Source organism: Nomascus leucogenys, chromosome X, assembly GCF_006542625.1.
Source record: "Nomascus leucogenys isolate Asia chromosome X, Asia_NLE_v1, whole genome shotgun sequence".
NCBI lineage: Eukaryota > Metazoa > Chordata > Mammalia > Primates > Hylobatidae > Nomascus > Nomascus leucogenys.
Window position 1 is genome coordinate 66582816 of NC_044406.1, and position 20810 is coordinate 66603625.

General features: G+C 37.6%; 1 protein-coding gene across 2 annotated transcripts in view; it reads right to left on the minus strand.

Moving 5' to 3' along the window:
• The window catches only part of ZDHHC15 (zinc finger DHHC-type containing 15), a 173617-nt gene extending 153070 nt beyond the window's left edge, over nucleotides 1–20547 (minus strand). For both annotated transcript variants that reach the window (XM_003268985.4, XM_003268984.4), the window contains exon 1: nucleotides 19781–20547. In XM_003268985.4, the coding sequence (XP_003269033.1) occupies nucleotides 19781–19916 (136 nt within the window). In that variant the 5' untranslated portion in view covers nucleotides 19917–20547. The remainder of the gene's footprint in view (nucleotides 1–19780) is intronic.
• Nucleotides 20548–20810: the final 263 nt, after the last annotated feature.

Genomic DNA, 20810 nt, shown 5'->3' on the forward strand with positions numbered 1-20810 from the left:
TAGTGAGATGAGCGCTCACTTACAACATGAAGTTCTTCTTTAACGAATGACATGTTTGCGAAGGGAGTTTATTATAATGATGCACAGCATATACTTTGGCATGTATTCGTATTTTGGCTCTTGACACTTATTCTGTGACCTTGGTTAAGTTAATTAATCAGTGTGTGCCTCAGTTTCCTCATCTGTACAATGAAGATAAAATTGGTTATGTTATCAGATTGTTACAAGGATTAAGTAATAAAATATGTGTAAAGCACTTGGGTGCTTTGCACGTAAGTACTTAATTATTGTGAGCAATTTATAATCATGTTTCCACAAAAATAAATTGTTTAGTCAGGTTACATTTTACAGTAAGTTTAGGACAAAACAAGTCTGAATTTTTAATTCAGACTTGTTTTGTCCTAAACTTACTGTAAAATGTAACCTGACTAAACAAAATGTTATGGTTCCCAGAGTTACATATGATAGTATTAAAATAATTTATTCAGTGTCAAAATGAATAATTTTGATTCCCCCCCACTTTTTCTGTTAGATGTTTCTTAGATTCTAGGTTAGGAGAGGGTAGAGTTTGAAATAGGGAACTGAGGCACATTTCTGAGTGTTTTCTGTTGAAAGTAAGCTAATCAGGTCACTCTTTACTTCTTTGAAAAAGTTACACCAGCCATTCATTTATTTTTAAGGTAGTCCCTCTCAAACCTGGATGATTGTAATACTTACTTAGGAAGCATAATAAAAATATAGATTCCAGGGCTCTCTTCACATAGCAAATCTTTGGGTGGAGGTGCAGAAATTTGTATTTGAAAACCTCAGCAGGTGATTCTGAGTTAGGTTTTAAAACCATTGGAGTTATACTAGGAGTTTGTTACAACAAGTTACTAGTCAGGTGTGATACATTTAACTGTTTGTCATATGAATGACATAAAATTGTTTTAGATGTGGTAATACCATGATTCCTACAGGCTTGAATGGATACTTTTACCTCTATAGAAACTTGGTTTCTAGAAAATGTTTCTTCTGTCTTTTTTTTTTTTTTTCTGCCTGATCACTTTCTATTTCTTCTCTCTTTGGAGAATTTCTACCTTTAGAGTAGAATTATATCACAGCTATTTTTATTTTTTAATCTCAGAATGGATCCTATTGGGCACCAAAACTGAGAGTACTCCAGACTTATATCCCTCCTCAAAAGCAACTAATGAGCTGGCAAAAACTGTCAGAATAAACTTTTGCAGAACTCTGGAATCTAGTAAAATTGTTGCAATAACCAGAGAGGAAGACTTGGTGAAGAAAAGAACTGATGCTTTGTAGTAAGAGGATACTGTGACATTTTAAAGTGGCTGCCTACCATCCTCCACATCCCAGATCAGCAGAGGCTATGAGGACAGCCACCTACACTCTACTATATACAACAATAGAGCCTACACTCTAATATACAGCCTATATCCTAACATACTAATATACACATAACGGGGCTTCCAAAGTGAGAGGAAAGAGAGGAAAAACAGAAAGAGTGTTTGAAAAAATGATGGCTAAAAAATTTCATACATTTGGTAAAAAATATGCATCTAAACATCCAAGAAGTGCAATGAACTACAAATAGAATAAACTAAAAGATATCCACAATCAGACACATTATAGTCAAATTGCCAAAAAAACAAAGAGAAAATGTTGAAAATAGGAAAAGTGACTTTTTACATACAAAAAAACATTAAGACTAACAGCTGATTTCTCTTAAGAACCCACAGAGGCTAGAAGGCAGTGAAATGTCATATTTAAATTGCTGAAAGAAAAAGAAAAACATCTGTCAACACATATCCAGAATTCTATGTCCAGCAACACTTTACTTCAAAGAATGAAAGTGAAAACAAGACATTCCCAGATAAACAAAAACTGAGGGAGTTGATCACTAGCAGAACTGCCCTTCAAGAAATGCCAAAGGGCGTTCTCTAGAAAAACTGAAAAGGCACTCATTGTAACCCAAGCTATACAAAAAAACAAGAACACTGTTAAAGTTAACTACATAGGTAGCTACAAAAGCAAGCAATATTGTGTTTTAGGTTTTTTTTTAACTCTTTTTACTATCTAATTTAAAAGAAAAAATGCATAAAACAACGATAAATGTACGTTAAGGAGTATACAATGTATAAAGATGTAATTTGTGATAATAACAGCATAAAGGGGGCAACAGAGCTGTAAAGGGTGAGTTTTGTATACTATTAAATTAAGCTGGTATTCAACAGGATCATTCCAAGATGGCTGAATAGGAACAGCTCCAGTCTATAGCTCCCAGCGTGAGCAACACAGAAGACGGGTGACTTCTGCATTTCCAACTGAGGTACCAGGTTCATCTCACTGGGACTGGTTGGACGGTGGGTGTAGCCCATGGAGTGTGAGCCAAAGCAGGGCAGGGCATCACCTCACCCAGGAAGCATAAGGGGTCCGGGAATTCCCTTTCCTAGCCAAGGGAAGCTATGACAGATCGTACCTGGAAAATCGGGACACTCCCACCCTAATACTGTGCTTTTCCAATGGTCTTAGCAAACGGAACACCAGGAGATTATATCCCATGCCAGGCTCGGTGGGTCCCACACCCATGGAGCCTTGTTCACTGCTAGTACAGCAGTCCGAGATCGAATTGCGAGGCAGCAGCAAGACTAATAAAGAGGAAAAGAGAGAAGAATCAAATAGATGCAATAAAAAAATGATAAAGGGGATATCACCACCAATCCCACAGAAATACAAACTACCATCAGAGAATACTATAAACACCTCTATGCAAATAAACTAGAAAATCTAGAAGAAATGGATAAATTCCTCGACACATACACCCTCCCAAGACTAAATCAGGAAGAAGTTGAATTCCTGGATAGACCAATAACAGGCTCTCAAATTGAGGCAATAATTAATAGTCTACCAACCAAAAAAAGTCCAGGACCAGACAGATTCACAGCCGAATTCTACCAGAGGTACAAAGGGGAGCTGGGACCATTTCTTCTGAAACTACTCCAATCAATAGTAAAAGAGGGAATCCTCCCTGACTCATTTTATGAGGCCAACATCATCCTGATACCAAAGCCTGGCAGAGACACAACAAGGAAAACAAAAAAGAGAATTTTGGAACAATATCCCTGATGAACATTGATGCAAAAATCCTCAATAAAATACTGGCAAACTGAATCCAGCAGCACATCAAAAAGCTTATCCACCACGATCCACTTGGCTTCATCCCTGGGATGCAAGGCTGGTTCAACATATGCAAATCAATAAATTTAGTCCATCATATAAACAGAACCAAAGACAAAAACCACATGATTATCTCAATAGATGCAGAAAAGGCCTTTGAAAAAATTCAACAGCCCTTCATTCTAAAAACTCTCAATAAACTAGGTGTCGATGGAACGTATCTCAAAATAGTAAGAGCTATTTATGACAAACCCACAGCCAATATCATACCGAATGGGCAAAATCTGGAAGCATTCCCTTTGAAAACTGGCTCAAGACAGGGATGCCCTCTCTCACCAGTCCTATTCAACATCATATTGGAAGTTCTGGCCAGGGCAATCAGGCAGGAGAAAGAAATAAAGGGTATTCAATTAGGAAAAGAGGAAGTCAAATTGTCCCTGTTTGCAGATGATATCATTGTATATTTAGAAAACTCCATCATCGCAGCCCAAAATTTCCTTAAGCTGATAAGCAACTTCAGCAAAGTTTAAGGATATAAAATCAATGTGCAAAAATAACAAGCATTCTTATACACCAATAACAGGCAAACAGAGAGTCAAATCATGAGTGAACTCCCATTCACAATTGCTTCAAAGAGAATAAAATACCTAGGAATCCAACTTACAAGGCATGTGAAGGACCTCTTCAAGGAGAACTACAAACCACCGCTCAATGAAATAAAAGAGGACACAAACAAATGGAAGAACATTCCATGCTCATGGATAGGAAGAATCAATATCGTGAAAATGGCCATACTGCCCAAGGTAATTTATAGATTCAATGCCATCCCCATCAAGCTGCCAATGACTTTCTTCACAGAATTGCAAAAGACTACTTTAAAGTTCATGTGGAACCAAAAAAGAGCCCACATTGCCAAGACAATGCTAAGCCAAAAGAACAAAGCTGGAGGCATCACGCTACCTGACTTCAAACTATACAAGGCTACAGCAACCAAAACAGCATTGTACTGGTACCAAAACAGATATACAGACCAATGGAACAGAACAGAGCCCTCAGAAAGAATACCACACATCTACAACCATCCAATCTTTGTCAAACCTGACAAAAACAAGCAATGGGGAAAGGATTCCCTATTTAATAAATGGTGCTGGGAAAACTGGCTAGCCATATGTAGAAAGCTGAAACTGGATCCCTTCCTTACACCTTATAAAAAATTAATTCAAGATGAATTAAAGACTTAAATGTTAGACCTAAAACCTTAAAAACCCTAGAAGAAAACCTAGGCAATACCATTCAGGACATAGGCATGGGCAAGGACCTCATGACTAAAACACCAAAAGCAATGGCAACAAAAGCCAAAGTTGACAAATGGGATCTAATTAAACTAAAGAGCTTCTGCACAGCAAAAGAAACTACCATCAGAGTGAACAGGCAACCTACAGAATGGGAGAAAATTTTTACAATCTACACATCTGACAAAGGGCTAATATCCAGAATCTACAAAGAACTCAAACAAATTTACAAGAAAAAAAATCAAACAACTCCATCAAAAAGTGAGCAAAGGATATGAACAGACACTTCTCAAAAGAAAACATTTATGCAGCCAAAAGATACATGAAAAAATGCTCATCATCACTGGCCATCAGAGAAATGCAAATCAAAATTACAATGAGATACCATCTCACACCAGTTAGAATGACAATCATTAAAAAGTCAGGAAACAACAGGTGCTGGAGAAGATGTGGAGAAAGAGGAACACTTTTATACTGTTGGTGGGACTGTAAACTAGTTCAACCATTGTGGAAGACAGTGTGGTGATTCCTCAAGGATCTAGAACTAGAAATACCATTTGACCCAGAGATCCCATTACTGGGTATATACCCAAAGGATTATAAATCATGTTACTATAAAGACACATGCACACGTATGTTTATTGCAGCACTATTCACAATAGCAAAGACTTGGAACCAACCAAAATGCCCATGAATGATAGACTGGATTAAAAAAATGTGGCACATATACACCACGGAATACTATGCAGCCATAAAAAAGGATGAGTTCACGTCCTTTGTAGGGACATGGATGAAGCTGGAAACTATCATTCTCAGCAAACTATCGCAAGGACGGAAAACCAAACACTGCATGTTCTCACTCATAGGTGGGAATTGAACAATGAGAACACTTGGACACATGGTGGGGAACATCACACACAGGGGCCTGTCGTGGGGTGGAGGAGGGGGGAGGGATAGTATTAGGAGAATTACCTAATGTAAACGACAAGTTAATGGGTGCAGGACACCAACATGGCACATGTATACATATGTAACAAACCTGCACGTTGTACACATGTACCCTAGAATTAAAGTATAATTTTAAAAAGTTGGTATTCAATACTAGACAAGCTGAAACCCAAATCAGGAAAGTAATTCCATTCACAACTGCCACATAAACAATAAAATACCTAAGAATACAGCTAAACAAGGAAGTGAAAGATCTCTACAAAGAGAATTACAAAACACTGTTCAGAGAAGTCAGTGATGACACAAACAAATGGAAAAACATCCTATACTCATGGACAGGAAGAATCAATATCATTAAAGTGGCCATATTTCCCAAAGCAACTTAGAAATTCAATGCCATTCTTATCAAACTATCAACGAGATTCTTCATAGAACTACAAAAAAAAAACTATTTTAAAATTCACACGGAAGCAAAAAAGAGCCTGAATAGCCAGGGCGATCCTAAGCAAAAAGGGCAAAGTTAGGTGCATCATGTTAGCTGACTTCAAACTATACTACTGGGCTACAGTAACCAAAAAAGCATGGTACTGGTACAAAAACAGACATATAAACCAAAGGAACAGAATAGAGAGCCCAGAAATAAGGCTGCACACCTATGCCCATCTCATCTTTGACAAAGCTGACAAAAGCAAGCCATGGGGAAAGGACTCCTTAGTCAATAAATGTTGCTGGGATAACTGACTAGCCATATGCAGAAGATTGAAACTGGACCCCTGCATTACACCATATACAAAAATCACCTCAAGATTGATTAAAGACTTAAATGTAAAACCCAATACTATAAAAACCATGGACGACAACATAGGTAATACCATCCTGCACATAGGAACAGGCGAAAGAGTTCTTGGCAAAGATGCCAAAAGCTATCACAACGAAAGCAACAATTGATGAATGGGATCTAATTAAACTTAAGAGCTTCTGTCAGCAAAAGAAACTATCAACAGAGTAAACAACCTACAGAATGGGAGATAACCTACAGAATGGAAGAAAATTTTTGCAAACTATGCACCTGAAAAAAGTCTAATATCCAGCAGCTATAAGGAACTTAAACAAATTTACAAGACAACATCAACCCCATCAAAATGTGAGCAAAGGACATGAACACTTTGCAAAAGAAGACATACATGCGGCCAACATGCATATGAATAAAAGGTCAATATCACTGATCATTATAGAAATGCAAATCAAAACCATAATGAGATACTATCTCAGAATGGCTATTAAAAAGTTAAAAAATAACAGATGCTGGTGAGGTTGTAGAGTAAAGGGTACACTTGTACACTGCTGGTAGGAGTGTAAATCAGCTCAACAATTGTGGAAGACAGTGTGGTGATTCCACAAAGACATAAAAACAGAAATACCATTTGACCCAGCAATCCCATTACTGGGCATATACCCAAAAGAATATAAATCATTTTACCATAAAGACACATGCAGGCAAATGTTCATTACAGCACTATTCAGAATAGCAAAGACATGGAATCAACCTAAATGCCCATCAGTGGCTGATGCGTTAAAGAAAATGTGGTACATATACACCATGGAATATTATGCAGCCATAGAAAAGAATGGGATTCTGTCTTTTGTGAGAACAAAGATGGAGCTGGAGGCCATTATGCTAGCAAACTAACGTAGGAACAGCAAACCAAATATCACATGTTCTCACTTATAAATGACGAGAACTCTTCAACACAAAGAAGGGAACAACAGACCTATTTGAAGGTGAAGGGTAGGAACAGGGAGAGGAACAGAAAAAATAATTATTGGGTACTAGGCATAATACCTGGGTGACAAAATAGTCTGCATAATAACCCCCATGACACGAGTCTACCTATATAATAAACCTACATATGTATCACAAAACCTAAAATAAAAGTTAAAAGAACCTAAGTTGCTATTAATTCAGACTTCATTATTCAAAAGTTAATGTGTTAATTGTAATACCTAGGGTAACCACTAGGAAAAAACTAAAAAATATACTGAAAAAGAAACGAGAGAAAATCAAAACAGGTACACTATAAAAATTCATTAAAATATAAGGCAGTAAAACAACAATCAGATACCACTACACACCTATTAGAATGGTGAAACTCCAGAACACTAATCACACCAAATGCTGGCGAGGATGTGGAGCAACAGGAACTCTCATTCATTGCTGGTAGAAATGTAAAATGGTTCAGCTACTTTGGAAGATACTTTAGTGGTTTCTTACAAAACTAAACATACCCTTACCCTACAATTCAGTAATCATACTCCTTGGTATTTAGCCAAAGGAACTGAAAACTTATGTTCACACAGAAACCTACACAGAGATGTATAAAGCAGCTTTATTCATAATTTCCAAAACTTGGACACAACCAAGATGTCCTTCAGTAGGTGAATGGATAAATAACCTGTGATATATCCATATAATGGAATATTATTTAGCACTAAAAAGAAATGAGTTATCAAGCCACGAAAAGGCATGGAGGAATCTTAAATGCATATTATGAAGTAAAAGAAGCCAATTTGCAAAGGCTACATACTATATGCTTCCAAATATATGACATTCTGGACAAGGTAAAACTATGGAGATAGTAAAAAAGTTAATGGTTTCCAGGAGTTAAGTGAAAGGAAGAAATGAATGGGTAGAGCATGGAGGATTTTTAGGTAATGAAAATACTTTATATGATATCATAATGGTAGATATATATAACTATATATTTGTTAAAACCTGTAGAATGTAGAACACCAAAAGTGAATGTTAATGTAAACTATGGATTTGGGGTGATAATGATGTGTCAATGGAGGTTCCTAGATTATAACAAGTGTACCATTCTGATGTGGAATATAGATAGTCAGGGAGGCTGTGGGGGGGTATTAGGGGAGGTGGAGAAATTTCTATGGAAACTCTGCTTTCTGCTCAATTTTGATGTGAACTTAAAATTGTTCTACAAATAAAGTCTATTAAAAATTTTAAGGCAGTAAGGAAGGGACAGAAACATAAAATAAGGTATAAGACATACGGAAAAAAAATTGCCAACATGGCAGAAGTCCCTCTTTATCATTAATTACTTTAAATGTAAATCGATTAAATTCTCCAGGAAAAGGGAGAAATTGTCAGAATGGATTAAAAAAAATGACCAAACTATACGCTATTTACCATGGAATCACCTTAGATCCAAACATATACATAGATTGAAAGTGAATGGATAGAAAAATACATCCATGCAAATAATAACTAAAAGAGGGCTAGGGTTGCTACTCCACTATTACACAAAATAGGGTTTAAGCCACAAATTGATAATAAAGAGGAAATAAAGAATGTTATATCTTGATAAACGGGTTAATCTATCAGGAAGACGTAACAACTATAAACATATACACATTTAACAACAGAGCCCCAAAATATAGGAAGTAAACATTGACAGTATTACATTAATAGTTGGAAACTTCAATACCCACTCTCAACTATGGATAGAAAAACTAGACACAGATCAATATGAAAATAGAGGACTGAAGCAATACTATAAACCAACTAGACCTAAAAGACATATGGGAACACTTAACCCAACAACAGCAGAATACACATTCTTCTCAAGTGTACACAGCACAGTATCCAGTATAGATCATATGCTAGGCCACAAAACTAGTCTTGATAAATGTAAAATCACGGAATCATACAAAGTATTTTCCTGACCACAATGGAATGAAAGTAGAAATCAGCAGCACAATGAAAACTATAAAATTCAAATGTATAGGAAAATTAAGCAATACATACTTTTTAACTGGCATATTATAGATGTACATATTCTCAGTGTACCTGTAATATTTTGATACATTCATAAAATATGTAATACTCAAATTAGGGTAATGAGGATATTCGTCATTTTAACATTTATCTTTCTTCATGCTGGGAACATTCAAATTATTCTTTATTGGCTATTTTGAAATATATGATAGATTGTGGTATACTGGAATCATTCTACTGATCTGTCAAACACTAGGTCTTATTTCTTCTATCCAACTGTATTTTTGTACAGATTAACCTCTCTTCATTCACCTTCCCCTACTTTAGTGAGAACAAAGCAACACACTCTTAAATAATCAATGGGTCAAATAACAAATCATAAGTGAAATTAATTAGAAAATACTTTGAGATAAATGAAAACAAAAACACAACACACCAAATCTTATAGAATGTAGTGAAAGTGTGATATTTATGGCTGTAAATGCCTACACTTAAAAAGAACAATAATCCCAAATTAATGACCTAACTTTGTACCTTAAGGAACTAAAACAGAAGAACAAACTAAATTCAAAGCTAGCAAAATAAAGGATATAATAAAGATTATAATGGAGAAAACTGAAAATGGTAAACACAAAAACAATAGAATCAATGAAACCAAGAGTTGGAGGAGCTTTAAAAGTTCAACAAAATTGACGCATCTTTAACTAGACTAAACAAAAAGAGAGAGAGAGAGAGAGAGGACTCAAATTACCAAAACCAGAAATTAGAGACATTACTGCAGAACTTGCTGAAATAGAAAGAAATATAATAGAATACTAGGAACAATTGTTAAAATAGGAAGGAATATAATAGGAACAATTGTGTGCCAAAAATTAGATAACCTGGATGAAATGGACAAATTTCTAAAAATATACAAACTACCCAAACTGACTCAAGAAGTTGCCAAAGGCTTGGGGGAGAGGGCAATGAGACATTACTAATCAATGGGCATAAAGTTTCAGTTAAGCAAGATGGTCAAACTCTAGCAATCTGCTGTACAACATTATATCTATAGCTAACAATAACGTACACTTAAGATTTCATTAAGAAGGTAGATATTATATTGTGTTCTTATAATAATATTCAAGAAAGTAAAATAGAATGAAATATAAATTGGAACCGACCTTTAACAAGTAAAAAGATTGAATCAGTAATAAAAAACCTTCCAACAAAGTAAAGCCAAAATCAGGTAGTTTCACTGGTAAATTATACCAAACATTAGGCCAGGCGCGATGGCTCACGCCTGTAATCCCAGCACTTTGGGAGGCCGAAGTGGGCAGAGCACAAGGTCAGGAGATCGAGACTATCCTGGCTAACACGGTGAAAACCCATCTCTACTAAAAACGCACACACATACAAAAAATTAGCAGGGTGTGGTGGCACACGTCTGTAGTCCCAGCTATTCAGGAGGCTGAGGCAGGAGAATTGCTTGAACTCAGGAGGCGGAGGTTGCAGTGAGCCAAGATCACGCCACTGCACTCCAGCCTGGGCGACAGAGGGAGACTCCGTCTCGGAAAAAAAAAAAAAAAAAAAGAAGGTAGATATTATATTGTGTTCTTATCATAATAGTATTCAAGAAAGTAACATAAATTGAAATATAAATTGGAACAGACCTTTAACAAGTAAAAAGATTGAATCAGTAATAAAAAAAACCTCCCAACAAAGAAAAGCCAAAACCAGGTAGCTTCACTGGTAAGTTCTACGAAACATTAAAAAAAAATTACCACTACTCCTTCTCAAACTCTTATAAAAAATTTAAGAGAAGATAACACTTTCTAACTCATTTTATGAGGCCAGTATTATTCTGATAGCCAAGCTGGATAAAGACATCAAAAGAAAAGAAAATGAAATACAAATATCGCTTATAAATATAAATGCAAAACTCCAAAGCAAATACTAGGAAATGGAATTTGGCAGCATGTTAGAGGATTATACATCACTATCAAGTGGGATTTATCCAAGAAATATAAGGGCAGTTCACCGTACAAAAATCAAACCTGTGACATGTTATATTAACAGAATGAGGAAAAAAACCCATATGATTATCTCAATTGATGCTGGAAAAGCATTTGACAATATTCTGCATACTAGAATTAAAAAATGCTCAAGAAATTAGTAATAGAAGGGAACTTCCTCAACTTGATAAAAGGCATTTATGGAATACCCATAGCTAACAGTATACTTAATGGTGAAAGACTGAAAATTTCCCTCCTAAGATCAGGAAGAAGACCAGGATTCCAATTTTACCACTTCCATTCAACATTGTACTAGAAGTTCAAACCAGTGCAGTTAGGCAAGAAAAATAAATAAAAGGCATTCAAGATGGAAAGAAGAAATAAAATTATTTTTATTGGTAGTTTACATAATCTTACATATAGATAATTCTAAAGAATCCACAAAAAAAACTTAGTGCTAATGAACAAATTCAGCAAAGTTGCAAAATACAAGATCTACACATCGAGTCAGTTTTATTTCTAAACACTAGCAACGAACAATCAGAAGATGAAATTAAGAAAACGATTCCATTTATAATAACATAAAAAAGAAATTAAAAATTTTTATTTATTTATTTTTATTATTGTACTTTAAGTTTTAGGGTACATGTGCACAACGTGCAGGTTTGTTACATATGTATCCATGTGCCATGCTGGTGTGCTGCACCCATTAACTCGTCATTTAGCATTAGGTGTATCTCCTAATGCTATCCCTCCCCCCTCCCCCCACCCCACAACAGTACCCGGAGTGTGATGTTCCCCTTCCTGTGTCCATGTGTTCTCATTGTTCAATTCCCACCTATGAGTGAGAACATGCGGTGTTTGGTTTTTTGACTTTGCGATAGTTTACTGAGAATGATGATTTCCAGTTTCATCCATGTCCCTACAAAGCACATGAACTCATCATTTTTTATGGCTGCATAGTATTCCATGGTGTATATGTGCCACATTTTCTTAATCCAGTCTATCATTGTTGGACATTTGGGGTGGTTCCAAGTCTTTGCTATTGTGAATAGTGCCGCAATAAACGTACGTGTGCACGTGTCTTTATAGCAGCATGATTTATAGTCCTTTGGGTATATACCCAGTAATGGGATGGCTGGGTCAAATGGTATTTCTAGTTCTAGATTCCTGAGGAATCGCCACACTGACTTCCACAATGGTTGAACTAGTTTATAGTCCCACCAACAGTGTAAAAGTGTTCCTATTTCTCCACATCCTCTCCAGCACCTGTTGTTTCCTGACTTTTTAATGATGGCCATTCTAACTGGTGTGAGATGCTATCTCATTGTGGTTTTGATTTGCATTTCTCTGATGGCCAGTGATGATGAGCATTTTTTCATGTGTTTTTTGGCTGCATAAACGCCTTCTTTTGAGAAGTGTCTGTTCATGTCCTTCGCCCACTTTTTGATGGGGTTGTTTGTTTTTTTCTTGTAAATTTGTTTGAGTTCATTGTAGATTCTGGATATTAGCCCTTTGTCAGATGAGTAGGTTGCAAAAATTTTCTCCCATTTTGTAGGTTGCCTGTTCACTCTGATGGTAGTTTCTTTTGCTGTGCAGAAGGTCTTTAGTTTAATTAAATCTCATTCATCAATTTTGGCTTTTGTTGCCATTGCTTTTGGTGTTTTAGACAGAAAGTCCTTGCCCATGCCTATATCCTCAATGGTAATGCCTAGGTTTTCTTCTAGGGTTTTTATGGTTTTAGGTCTAACATGTAAGTCTTTAATCTATCTTGAATTAATTTTTGTATAAGGTATAAGGAAGGGATCCAGTTTCAGCTTTCTACATATGGCTAGCCAGTTTTCACAGCACCATCTATTAATAGGGAATCCCTTCCCCATTGCTTGTTTTTGTCAGGTTTGTCAAAGATCAGATAGTTGGAGAAGGAAATAAAGGGTATTCAATTAGGAAAAGAGGAAGTCAAATTGTCCCTGTTTGCAGATGACATGATTGTATATCTAGAAAACCCCACTGTCTCAGCCCAAAATCTCCTTAAGCTGATAGGCAACTTCAGCAAAGTCTCAGGATACAAAATCAATGTACAAAATTCACAAGCATTCTTATACACCAATTACAGACAAACAGAGAGCCAAATCATGAGTGAACTACCATTCACAATTGCTTCAAAGAGAATAAAATACCTAGGAATCCAACTTACAAGGGACGTGAAGGACTTCTTCAAGGAGAACTACAAACCACTGCTCAATGAAATAAAAGAGGATACAAACAAATGGAAGAACATTCCATGCTCATGGTTGGAAGAATCAATATCACGAAAATGGCCATACTGCCCAAGGTAATTTATAGATTCAATGCCATCCCCATCAAGCTGCCAATGACTTTATTCACAGAATTGGAAAAAACTACTTTAAAGTTCATATGGAACCAAAAAAGAGCCCGCATCGCCAAATCAATCCTAAGCCAAAAGAACAAAGCTGGAGGCATCACGCTACCTGACTTCAAACTATACTACAAGGCTACAGTAACCAAAACAGCATGGTACTGGTACCAAAACAGAGATATAGATCAATGGAACAGAACAGAGCCCTCAGAAATAACGTCGCATATCTACAACTATCTGATCTTTGACAAACCTGACAAAAGAATTAAAAATTTAAGAATAAATTTTAGAAAGGAGGCTCAAGACGAATACACTTAAAATTATAAAACACTACTGAAAAGTAATTAAAGACTGAAATAAATGGAAAAGCATCCCATGTTTATAGATTGGAAGACCTGTTATAGATTGGAAGAACCTGTTAAGGTTCTCTCCAAAGCAATATACAGTTTCAGTGCAATTCCTAAAAAAAAAAAACAAAACAAACAAACAAACAAAAAACTTCTTGCAGAAGTGGAAAAGCTGAACTGAAAATTAATACAAAATTGCAAGGGAACCTAAATAGAAAAAACAATTTTATTTTTTGAGACAGAGTCTTGCTTGGTTACTCAGGCTGGAGTGCAGTGGCACAACTGCAGCTCACTGCAGCCTTGACTTCCTGGGCTCAATCAATCCTCCCACTGCAGCCTCCTGAGGAGCTGGGACCACAGGCATGTGGCACCATGCTCAGCTACATTTTTTATTTTTTGTAGAGATGGGGTGTCACTATGTTGGCCAGGCTGGTCTCAAACTTCTGAGCTCAAGTAATCCTCCTCTCTTGGCCTCCCAAAATTATGGGATTACAGGCTTGAGCCAGCACACCCAGCTAACAAAATAATTAAAAAAAAAACTGGAGAACTCACACTTCTTGATTTCAAAATTATTACAAAGGTACAGTATATGGTACTGGCAGAAGGACAGACAAATAAATCAATGAAACAGAATTCAGATACCAGAATTAGATGCATAAATCTACAGTCAATTGATTTTTTACGATCATATCAAGACCATCCAGTGGAAGAAAGAATAGTCTCTTCTACAAGCAGTGCTAGGATAACTAGTTAGCCACATTCAGAAAAAGCTGCACTCCTATCTTACACCAGATACAAAAAATTAACTCAGAATGGCTAAAATACCTAAAAGTGAGAGCTAAAAGCATAAAATTATTATAAGAAAACACAGGGCACATGCCTGTAGCCTCAGCTATTTGAGAGGCTAAGGTGGGAGGATCACTTGAGCCCAGGAGTTTGAGATCAGCCGGGGCAACATAGTGAGGTCCCATATCAAAAGCAAAAACAAAAACAAAAACAAACAAACAACCAAAACCAACCAACCAAACAAATAAACAAAAAAATCCCACAGGGATAAATCTTTATGCTCTTGCATTTGGTAATGGGTTCTTAAATATGACACCAAAAGCATAGGCAACAAAAGAAAAAATAGATAAATTGAATCTTATTAAAATTAAAAATCTTTGTATATAAAATGATACTATCAGGTATGGGAGAAAACGTTTGCAAATAATTTATCTGATAAAGATCAAGTATTCAGAATATGCAAAAAATACTAAAATTCAACAAAAAAAGACAAATAACCCAATTTAAAAATCCCAATTAAAAAATGGACAATGGCTTGAATAGACAGTTTCCCAAAGAAGATATATGGATGGCAAACAAGTACATAAAAAGATACTCAATATTTTTAGTCATTACGGAAACACAAATCAAATCCACAATGAGATACACCTTCACACCCAGTAAGATGGCTATAATAAAAATAAAACTGAAAATAATAAGTCTTGATGAGAATGTGGACAAATTGGAACCCTTCTGTGCTGCTTGATGGGAATGTAAAATGGTGCAGTCACTGTGGAAGATAGTTTGGAGGTTCCTCAGAAAGTTAAACGTAGAATTACCATACAGTCTAATTATCCCCATCCATCTCCCTGGTATATATACTCAAAAGAATTGAAGACCGATATTCAAACAAATACTTGTACATGAATGTTTGTAACAGCACTATTCAGAAGAGACAAAAGGTGGAAATAGCCCAAATGTCCATTAATGGATGAATAGATAACAAACTGGTGTATATATACATACACACACACACACACACACACACAGACTATTATTCAGCTATTAAAAGGGATAAATTACTGTTACATAATACAATGCAGACCAATTTCAAAAACATTTTGTTAATTGGAAGAAGTCAGACACAAAAGAACACATATTTTATGATTCTATTTATATGGAACATCCATAATAGGTAAATCCATAGAGACAGAATGCAGATTAATAATTGGCTAGGACTTGGGGGAAGAGGGAACAGGGAGTGACTGCTTAATGCCTATGAGGTTTCTTTATGGGATAACAAAAACATTTTGGAACTACATAGAGGTGATGGCTGTACAACACTGTGAGTGCTAAATGGCACTGAGGTGAACACTTAAAAATGGTTAATTTTATGTTATATAAATTTCACCCCAGTGAAATGGATACTGTTACTTTCCTTCCCCTCTAAAAAGCTAAGCTTCTTATTTTCCTGGGTCAGGAAGAATCCTTTATTTCTTTACTAATCACAAGTTACTATCTAATGAGCTCTTATAATGTGTTGTGAACTGTGATGCATGCTTTTCAGGCATCATGTTATTTGAGCCTCACAGCAGTAATACCTGGCATATACTGAGTGCTAGGCAACCATTTGTCATATGGGTGAACAACTGTAGAAGCAAGGTACATGTCAGACAACTGAGGTTGAGAGAGTGAAGGTACTTGCCCCAGGTCTCCTGGCTAGTAAATGGCAGAATTCAAACTCTAAGAATTAAAGGACAAAAATATCTCCTTTGATTTCAGCTCTAATGTAACATTAGGGAGAAAGACATCAGGTTTTATCCCTGGAAAGAAGTTAGGTCCTTAATGTTACTTTTTGACTCATACTGAAATGCAAATTTGTTAATTTATTTGTATTGGAAAAGGTATGGCCTTGGTATCAGGCAGCCTGGATTTCCAACTCTTCACTATTACTAAATGTGTGGCCTTAGGAAAATTTGATTTAACCTTTCTGAAACCCAGGTTGCTAATTTGTTACAAGATTGCTAAACTGATGATGGCAGGTGGGACTGGTTCAGCCAGAGTTGAAAGTCACAGCTGCCTTATTCTCCTGACTTTTAAATAATGGGAACTGATGCAAAATGTTAAGGAAACACTGTGCAGGCCAGGCAAAATATATCTGAAGGCTACATCTGGCTTGTATGTCACAAGTTTTTACCTCTGCATTAGTTTAGAGGAGACTGTGGCAACATACTGCCTGGGTTTTAAGTTTGGCCATTTACTAGCTCTGTGACCTTAGGTAAGCTACTTATTCTGTCTGTTCCTCAGTTTAAAAACAAGTAATGATAGTATATACATTGGAAAGTTGTTATAAAGATTAAGTGTCTGTGTGTGTAGTCACCTAGAAATAGTACTTGGCATGTAGCAGTGTGGTGCAAGTATGTTAACTAAAACAAACCAAATTAAGTCCTGCGCTTCCTTTCACCTGTTGATATTACATGACTAAAGAACTTATAGAAGGCCAATTATTTGTAGTAACTTGGTCTTTACCTTGGTTTGCTCATCTGTGCCTCAGTTTACACATCTATACAATGGAAACAGTAATGGTACCTGCCTCATATAGTTATTGTGATGATTAAATGAATTAATATATAGTTAATCTATCTACAGAACTTAGAACATTTTCTGGCACAGAGTAAGCAATATATAAGTGTTAGTCATTATCATCATTAATTTTTAAAATATATCTTGGTGAAGCTCATATGAGTCAATACTGAAAAACTCCAAAATAAGTTGCTTACAATATGGCATTGATCCTAGGAGCAAGGTCCATACCATAATAATGGTGCTGAACTTTTGACCCTTCAATCAATCATTCAAAAAGCCAAAGTAGTAAGGTCTGAGAATAGAAAAGCTTCCCAGTCATTGCATAGTCTACTTAATACATCCCAATACTGGATTGAGATACAAAAGAAAACTAGGCTAACTTGTATCTATGAAGGCAACTAATGAAATTTATTTTAAGAGCTCTTTCTGCATTTTCCATAATATCTCTAAGAAAGAGGTAAGAAAAATTCAAATTGTGATTCAGAGAGGTAATTAGAATTAGAATATAGGAAATTATAGAATTAGAATATAGAAAGTTCTATATTGGAAAAGAGGATCATCTCCTGCCTCCCTAGTTTATCCCAGTCTACCTGGGGTAGACTATTGCTTTGCAAATATGTAATAGAAGAAAATTACAAATGGAGTCAGGTCCCAGAGTTCAAAAAAGCAGCATCCTTACCATCATTTTTAAGGTGAGAAGAGTTTGGTATGAAAAAATAAAGAAGTCTCAGAAGGACTTGGGAGTGAGGGGATGTCCAATGGGTCAGGAGTCCTACTGTGAGAGGAGTATAAACATATTGGAGCCCCAAACTAGATGAATAGGGAACATTGTAGGCCACAAGTTTAAGGGTGCTGTTGATGGAATTACAGTGTCGAAGTGACAAGAGTGACAAATATTAGTGGAATCTCTTTTGAGAGGAGACAGGAATTCTTCAATGTGAGAAGACAGGGAAAAGGGGAGATTTTACTGTGAGAAAAGCAGGGACCCTATTGTAACAAGACAGGATATAATATGAAAACGCCATTGTGAGTTGATGAGAGCATTGCAAGGCCAATAATAATAAGAATGGGGAACGGGGGGAATTAAGGTGGAAAATGGGAATAATATAAGGGAGAGACTTGGGGTTTGTGTCGGGAAATATTGTAGAATTCTGAGTTTGAATGCACAAGCTATACTGTGAGAACCATTTTGCAAATAAGGAGGATATAGAGTGCTCCTTACTGTGACAGGACAGGGTAAAAAAAGATCATAGAATTATAAAAGAGGTAGTCTAATGAGAGGGAATGAGAAATGATATTCCCATCAGGAGGAGTAGAAAATATTAGAAACCCCAGTAAGAAAGAATGGGGTTTCCCCAGTTTGAGAAGATGAGACAAGTGCAATCCAATAAGAAGTAAGAAGAAATAATAAGAAACCCCAAAGGAAGTGGATGGCAGAATGTGGGGCTAAAAGTGAAAGAACACTGCGGGAGGTGGGGAGTGGGTTTCCTAAAAAAGATAACGAGGAATGATTAGAAAATTAGCGGCCCTTTGATGGAATAGGAGATAAATTATGGAAACCCTCGTGGGAGGGTAAAAGAGGTGACTCTAGTGGGAGAAGGCACTATCATCATGTGACAATAGCAGGGTCACCAGTATAAGGTGTCAGAAAATAATGTGGGGCTCCTAATGGGAAGGAGTCGAATGCTCCTCAAAGCAAGAAGGCAGGAGACTGGAGGGAACTCCAGTATAATGTAATCAGGGCCTCTAATGTGAGAGGAGAGGATGTATTATATAATACCAATCCCATTAAAGAAAATGATTAAATGGGGGGGAGCCCACAGGGAAAGAGAATGGAGGGCTTACCTCTGTGTGAAAAGAGAAGATCTTAATGGAGTAGAATAGGGTGCACTGTGGGATCACAAGTGGACAAAGATATGAAGCACTTCAGCCAGTGTGAGAGGATCACGGGAAAAGGATAGATTCCAGCGTGTGAAAAAAAAAGAGCTAGTAAGAGAGTAGAGGAAATATTTTGGAACTCTCAGTAGGAAATCCCTAGTAGGAAATCCTAGTAGGATTCTAGTAGGAGGGAAAATGGTGGGGCTCCTAGTTGGATACATTGGTGAGATTCCTAGTGTGAGCAAACAGTTTAAAGACACAGGGTATGTTGTTTCCTCAACTTGGTACAGTAGGGGCTCCCAGAAGGAGAGCACAAAGTGCAGGTGGTTGCCCTGCATGAGAAAAGGGGGCCCTCGTGGGAAGAGCCAGGACATTATTGTGGGTAGGGCAAAGAAATAAGAAACCCCAGGTGGGAGACGATGGAGACACGGCGGGACCCTGGTGGGAGGGCGCAGGAAATATTGTGGGAAGCCAGAGGCTGGGGACAAGGAGCTCTCCAGGGAGAGAAAGGAAAACCGCAGAGAGAGGGCTTGAGAACACAAGGCACACCAGTGTGAAGGTAGGGCAAACGATTATACTGGAGAATAATTTCCCCACCTTAGGTGCCCAGCCCCACTTACCCAGGCAGAGTTCAAAGACGTAGGCATAGTAGGACCAGAGCACGACGAGGACAATAACGAGCACTGGCACCCAGGACAGTACCCGGCGGCAGCACCGCAGCCCCCCAGACAGAGCCATCTTCCAGCCTCGCCGCATCTTTGGCTCGAAGATCGACCAAGCAGGCCTGCTGGCGCCGGGTCGGAACCGCTAGGGTGGCGGCTGCGAGGCTGGAAGGCGCGCTGTGCGGCACTCCACTGCCTAGCCTGGCGGGAACCCTCTCGCGGAGCGGTCGCCACCTGTGGGGCTGCGCTGCTGAGTGCGCCCTGCCTGGCACAACAGGCTTGAGTCACGGCGTTGAGGAACTAGCCATGTTGGAGCGGAAGGGTGATCCGTCAGGCAGTCGGGGCTAGCACGCTCAGAGGGAGTGCAGTCCCTCCCCTTTCTGCCTCCTCCCCACCCTGTGTTTCAAGGCTGGATGCAGGGGTGGACCTCCGCAAAATCGTGAAGCAGAAGAAATTTGGGTCCGCCCATCTGCTTTTACTGCACCGCGTCCGCCCTCTTTGTTTCTGTCTCTGTCTCTCTCTCTCTCCCTTCGTTCTCTTTCTCTCCCCCTGCTACCCCCCACACAGTTACACACACACACACACACACACACACACACGCAGTGTGAAAGATGCGAGCCATAGCATCTCATAACATGAAGGCCATCCAGCTCCATCCTCCCACTGCTGCTTGAACAATATGCTTAACACGTAGTGCCGCAGTCGCTGCTTGGGTAAGTCCTTTGACAGGGCACTCCCTCCTTCCCTTTTCCCTCCCCGCAGAATCAGCTTAGTATGTTTTTAGAACAAACATTGGTATAAAAAAACAAATGAGGGAGACAGTGATTCTGAGAGTGGTCAGGGAAAACTACAAAGGTAGTGATATTTAAGCTGAGCTATATTAATAAATTCAGGTTTTCCAGGCAGATGAGAGGAGGAGGACCTTTTAGACAGAGGAAACAGCATTTACAAAGTCACAGAGTAATGAAAGTCCAAAAATGTTCCAGGA